General features: G+C 39.2%; 1 protein-coding gene across 1 annotated transcript in view; it reads left to right on the top strand.

Moving 5' to 3' along the window:
• Positions 1-4,124, top strand: part of LOC137993694 (ethylmalonyl-CoA decarboxylase-like) — a 4,907-nt gene extending 783 nt beyond the window's left edge. The window contains exons 2-4 of the mRNA XM_068839668.1: positions 1,703-1,921; positions 2,096-2,226; positions 3,996-4,124. Of these exons, the coding sequence (XP_068695769.1) occupies positions 1,703-1,921; positions 2,096-2,226; positions 3,996-4,068 (423 nt within the window). The 3' untranslated portion in view covers positions 4,069-4,124. The remainder of the gene's footprint in view (positions 1-1,702; positions 1,922-2,095; positions 2,227-3,995) is intronic.
• Positions 4,125-6,534: the final 2,410 nt, after the last annotated feature.

Raw genomic sequence — 6,534 nt, 5'->3', positions numbered from 1 at the left:
CAGAAAAAATAACATAGTTACAAACATCGAAATCAATAACAAAACACATTATTCAAGTTATTTAAAATGATCGATAAGCTTTCTCTTGAATTACGGTAGGGTTGTACGCTATGGTGCATACGGTTGGGTCACAGGGTTGACATTGATTCCCAAATGGTGATCAATGTTAAGCCCTGTTGGGCAGGGTTACTTCTGGACGGCTGACCATCTAGGAATGACCCTTGCCGTACACTTCTCGGGAGCAGGGTTGGCGTAGTGATAAGTACACTTGCCCTCCACCAATCTGGCCTGGGGTCTTTGCAGACTCACCGTCAACTGTGGTAGGTTATTACATCTTGCTCTCTAAATGAAAGCTATTATTATATTATATTATATATTTTTTTATCATTGTCTTCGTTTTCCACACACCCGTGCTGGTCCAAAAACAAAGGCGTCAAGATGAACAGAGACTAGCCAAACACAACAGTTAGTGTAGTTTCTTTTATTTTAATAGATTTCTTAGCTCTATTTGCGACTAGTAGTCTCTATTTTAATGACTGTTCTTCAGGGCTCACAGGAAGACTATTGTATGTGTAATGAATGTGATCCCGTGGTTAAATGAAGATATGATGATGATGAACATTCCTGTCGTTTGCAGTGGCTGACAAGTCATTTCAGGCAAATTACTGAAAGGGTCTTCATTTTCCAGACATCCAGGACAGTATAACTGATGAAGACCCTGCAGTCATTCACCTGAAATGACTCATCAACCACTGTAATACTGTTTCCTGTAATATTAATTTTGATGGCATGTTACTGTAGGGCTTTTTTTCAGTGGCTTGCAAAGGTCAATCCCTTCTTGCTCACAAACCTGAGATATCCTGGAATGAATATGCCACACTGAATAAAGGAGGCATAAGAATGTCTAAAGTGGCTTTGTTACCTTTGCTTTTTAAGGAATCTGTTTTATATTCCTCAACCAAATCTGAAAACACTAATAATAATAATAATAATAATAATAATAATAATAATAATTTTTTTCTTTATTATTATTATTATTATTGTTATTATTATTAGAGCGGTTTGCAATTGAGTGTTGAAAGTAATTAGCAAATTGCTTTGGTTTTGCATTACTTCACTCAGTGATTGGTTCAAAGTTCTCGCGCCACTTCTTCAACCAAATCAGAAGTGAAACCAAAACCAATTGTGGCTTGTGCATGCACATTTTGTCACGCTTTGTGTTGGCTTTGTGTAGTTAGTTTGCGTTTTAATTAACTAACTGGATTGTCTCCACCCTTTTTGATTGGCCAAAGTAATTACTTTGGTTTTGGTTTTACAACACTCAATTGAAACTTGTTCTATTATCATTATTATTATTTTAGTCTTATCATAACAAGTGCCAAGGAAACGTCGCCAAATGATAGATTTAGATTTTGCCAGTTCATTCAATGTACAGTATAGCCCTCAGCTTCTTAAAAAGAGAATTATCCCCACACTCAGGAACAATAGTTTGATGACAATTAAACTAGCAAAGAAACTGAGCCATAGCAAATTTAGAAGATTTCACTTGATTCAGAAAATCCTTCCAGTGGATAAGGCTTTACCAGCAGTGCCTTCTTTTGCATACTTTTCAACCACATTTTTGCCATTACCTTGGCTGCTTTGTTTCATATTTTTAAGTAGTACTTCAAATGTAAAGTCTTTTACCCTCTTTTCTGTATAGCTTGCCTTGGCCTGTGATTTTAGACTGATGTCCAGAGATGAAGAAATCCGTTTTGTTCAAGTCAAAATGGGTTTGACCCCAGGGTGGGGTGGTGGAGCCAGGCTTGTTAGACAAGTGGGAAAACAGACAGCATTGAAGCTTTTAGGGACAGGAGAGAAGGTGGATCTGCCTTATGCATGTCAGATAGGACTGGTTGACGGAGAGCTATCACACGGCAAGGTTTGGTTCCCATCACAGTCAACTAATTTAGATTACTTTAAGTCTCAAAACCTATTTCTCCGAACTAAGACATTGAATTTCATTGTGGCACTGAAAAAGTAGTAAACACCTTGTTGTTCTGATATCATATTCATCACTTTAAAGATTTTTCTTCTCTTTTTTTTTTCAACGTAGGATATTGTGACAGGCTGTTCTGAATGGTTGTCAGAATTTCTTCATGCCGACACCTCAGTACTCAGAGGTATCAAAGGTGTTGTGTGCGGAGGAGAAGACACAAGCCTTGAAAAGAAATTGGACAAAGAAAGGTCAGCTAAGTTGACACTTTTTCCTCACCAATATGAAGGGTCAAATTGGGACATATTCTCAACTAAAAGGATTAATTTTTGACACTTGCAAAGGCTAACGTTTTGTCTGTAGGGATACATGTACATACACTGTACAAAAAAATGTACATATCCATTCTCTTCCTACAGCAAGGCAGTATTACCCAAACTTCAATATTGTCATAAGAATCAACTCCCATGGAAAATTTGTTTAATAGATATATTGAGCATTGAAAATAGGTGGGCATACAGTAGCACTGTGTTTGAGCATTTAGTAAGAGTACATTCAATAGCAGATGGTTTGAACCCAGGTGTTACATACTGCTATGGAATTTGATTGCCTGTTGAAAGAAGTCCTTAGAAGGACTGTTGGCTGTGACTGACGTTTTGACAACCTGAACGGAAGTCATCTTCAGAGTCAAGTGATGGTTTGAAATTCAAGCAAATGTAGTCAAGTGCTCTGGTCTGCATTGTGATAGGTTTTGAGTGGTGATTGGTGTTTGCCCAGAAACCGATAATGACTTTATGACGCTTACTACTGAATGTAAAAGACAAAGGGGACCCCAAGGACAGACGGAGCAGTATACAAGACCAAATGCTGCAATTGCCATGTCGCTTACATTGTGAACCCAGCAGGAACCTGAACACGTGACTGGCAGAACACATTAACGAGCGACTAAGAATGGTGATCTCAATAGCAATATTGCTGAACACCATTCAAGAACATAACACACTAACGGCTGAGACTCTCCTCAGCGCCTTACACTTGAAAGCTGATATACAAACCTAAGAACAAACTACGTTAAACTGTTGCCATCCTCTGCGAGGTACCTGCACCTGACAAATGATTGACTTAACAGAAAACCTTGACTACACACAACTTTTTCGTCTCAGCTTACAAACCGTAATGCGCCAATCACCACTCACTATCCTTGTATCTTCATGGAGTTTTTGACTGCTTACAAGCCTTTGACATCTCAAACGCCCTTGGACACCTCCAGTTGACGAGTGAAATCGTCTGGTGTTAGAGTAGAATCTATGAACGAAATGATAGAAATGAATCATATACTGAAATGCCAATATGAAGTCAAGTAAAGCTATGATCCTCGCAGTTATGGACGCAATTTTAGCAACTGCGTAGAGAAGCCTGAAAAATTCAGGACTTCAACGGGGAACCCGTGACCTCGCGATACCGGTGCGACGCTCTAACCAACTGAGCTATGAAGCCACTGACGTTGGGAGCTGGTCATTCAGTTGCGTCCATAAACGGGAAAATTAGAACCCACAAATGACCAGCTCCCAACTTCAGTGGCTTCATAGGCTCAGTTGGTTAGAGCGTTGCACCTGTATCGCGAGGTCACAGGTTCAAACCCCGTTGAAGTCCTGAATTTTTCAGGCTTGTCTACACAATTGCTAAAATTGCGTCCATAACTGCGAGGATCGTAGCTTCGCTTGAGAGTGAAATCTGTTAAGTCTCACTCTCAATTGTCAATGGATTAAAATAAGAATTTAAAAAAATACCAAGGGAAACCTGTCTTCCACTCAAAATTGAAGCTTAAAAATTTGCCAGTCCGGTGTTGATCAAAGACACTTCAAAATTTGAAGAAAAAAGAAATATTGTTTGATTGTGGTAGCCGTTTAAGTTGTCCGTTTTAAAAACAAGGCAACATGCTTGGCTGCCATGAAAAATCCTAATTTTTGGATCTTTTTGGAGGCCCTGAGAGTTTACTAACTGTGTTGTTCCATTTTAGGGTAATCTTCAAATCCTTATTTGGAGCAGAGGCAAATAAGACAGCTTTAGAACAGGCCAAGAAACACAAATAAGATGCTAGATATGCACTTATGTAATTATTTGTACAAAAATAAAGTCAAATGCCACATACACTAGAACTGTTTCACTTAAAACGCCAATTGACTGTTGGCTGTGTCAATTTTATTCTTGTCAAGTGTGCTTAAACCTCTTGTTGTCTTCTTGAAGTTGATTTCAGCGTACTCGCCGCTAGTGCTCTCCGCAGTTTTTGGAAAGGCATTACATGAGAAGCTAGCTTAAAGATAATTAGGCTCCAGATGTTTGCTACTCTAATACTTAATCCAGTTGTAACGTTATTTTGCACGCACATTTTTACCATGTCTTAATCCCTGATAATTCAAGTAGCTTGCTTTCATTTCTGCCCTTTCAAGACTTGGACGCAAATGATTTTCCCTAAATTACAGGCTCCTGGGTTTATCAGTCTGCTGATCGGCTTTCTGAAAAATTAGATCTGTATCAAGATATAATCGAATCCCCAGACACAGATACGATCCGCTGAAATGTTTGCAGGAAGCCTACATTGAATCTACCTATTTTAAAAAAAAATCGGGTAGACTGTTTTTTGATGCAGCTACACAAAACAATAGGACGCAGCTCATTACAATCTCTAATTTCATTGGATCCCTTAAGGACGCAGCTCTATTGTTTTAGAGTTAGGGTCCATTCTTTCTTTTGTATCGTTATTTGTGTCCATTGTTTTCTGAACCAATCCCGAGAACCGTTGTAATAGTTGCATACTTTCTTTGTTTCACTGATGATCACTTATGATCAACATAATCATAATCATAAGAAAATGATCGACCATTTTCTTTTGAATATGATTATGGCTTTGACTTTGACTATGTCGCTTTTCTTTGCAGTGGGAACGCGAAAATCATAACGACATAATGAGAAACATAATGACGCAACGAGGTCATTGTGTTTTGGCCAATTAAAGTCTAGGACCAATACTTTCGGGTCGGTTCATTTTCAAGATGGCGGCCAGCTTCGAGGAAAAGCTTTACGTTTTTAGAGCGGCCGTCCCCACTAGAACATAAGAAGCTTATGTTTATGTTTATGATTATGATTACGCCATTAACTAAACAGGAAACCACATTGAATTGAAGTCTCTGCTGTTTTTCTTTTTACGGCCTCGTCCACACGCTCAATTATTTTTAAGTGGAAGTTCTAAGTCCTCAAATCAAACAATCAAGACACTGCATTGCGATGTCTTCTATCTTTTTATTCTGTTTGAGTGGCTAAAACAAAGGAAACAATAAACACACTGTAAGTGAATGAATATAAGCAAGTACGCAAAAGTAATAACAGCACAGGTTTTCTGCAAAAACGGTTTGCGCTCTCCATTCAGCTAAATTCTTCGGGACTCTTGGATCAAAAATGGAATGGAACGCAAAATGGTGGTAGCCAAAAACGCGCGGCTGGGGCTGGGGTGTCTCTTCTTTTCCAATTTCTTTTTGTTTCAAATTTTGTCGATATTTCCTTATACCAGACAAACTCCAATTTCAGCCGGAAATTCTCTAAATTTCGAAAAACAAGCTCCGACGCTCGCAAAAACCAAGTCCGATACAGAAGAAAACCTAAGCCTGTTACTCTCAGTTGTTGTGTATTTGCCGTAATAGGGAGCTTTAGCAACAAGCACTGGAACGGCAACGAGAACGTCATCTCAAAATATAAGTTCCTGTCATTGTAAGTTACTTCGCGACTATTCCACGCTTATTAATATGACAATGGTGGCGGCATTTCCTCAAGAATGAAACTGAAACGAGTCACGCTTAATTCAGGAGAGAAAATGAAAATTTATCTCGAAGTGCCGACGTCCTCCATAAAACCTGAAATTTGGCTGTTTCACGTAAAAGAGAGCTTTAGATTCTAGTACGAGAACGACTACGATTACGAGGTTTTCTCATAGAACAACAGAGAGCGTGCGCAAACCAGCGTCATTTTGGCGGGAAAAACGTGATACCAGTTGGTAGCTGTGATGGCTCAACTGATTTACCATCTTTCAGTGTAGTTCATATCAGGGTTTTCCTGAAATTTTATAGACGCAATCAGCATCAATGATGCTAAATGCGGGAACACTAGCACTTTTCTGCAGATATACAGACAGACACATAACTACCGCACGCCACTGATGAGTGATTATTAAAAACGTTGGTTCCGTCATGGTCCAATCTTTTCTCTTCTCTGTTGTGCCCTGTTAACTAAATTACTGTAATTATCATGCTTTCGAGGCTTTTGGAATGCTGTATTAAATTGTAACGTGCGAGCACTTCCCGAGAGAGAAACCACTGCGAGCAACCGTTTGATTTTCCATCGAGCAATTGCGAAGAACGTCACACTCCACGTGATGTATTTGACATCACGTCATCGTATTTCGCAGTAAATCACTACACAGCAGACTCGCCCAAACGCAGCAGTTACGTTGCTGAACGCATGCGCAAGCGCCAAAACAAGTTTACTAACTCGTTTTACCGGTTCAA

The sequence above is a fragment of the Montipora foliosa genome, chromosome 2, assembly GCF_036669935.1.
Source record: "Montipora foliosa isolate CH-2021 chromosome 2, ASM3666993v2, whole genome shotgun sequence".
Lineage (NCBI taxonomy): Eukaryota > Metazoa > Cnidaria > Anthozoa > Scleractinia > Acroporidae > Montipora > Montipora foliosa.
The sequence above is the reverse complement of the archived record's forward strand: the minus strand, read 5'-3'. Positions and strand labels throughout refer to the sequence as shown.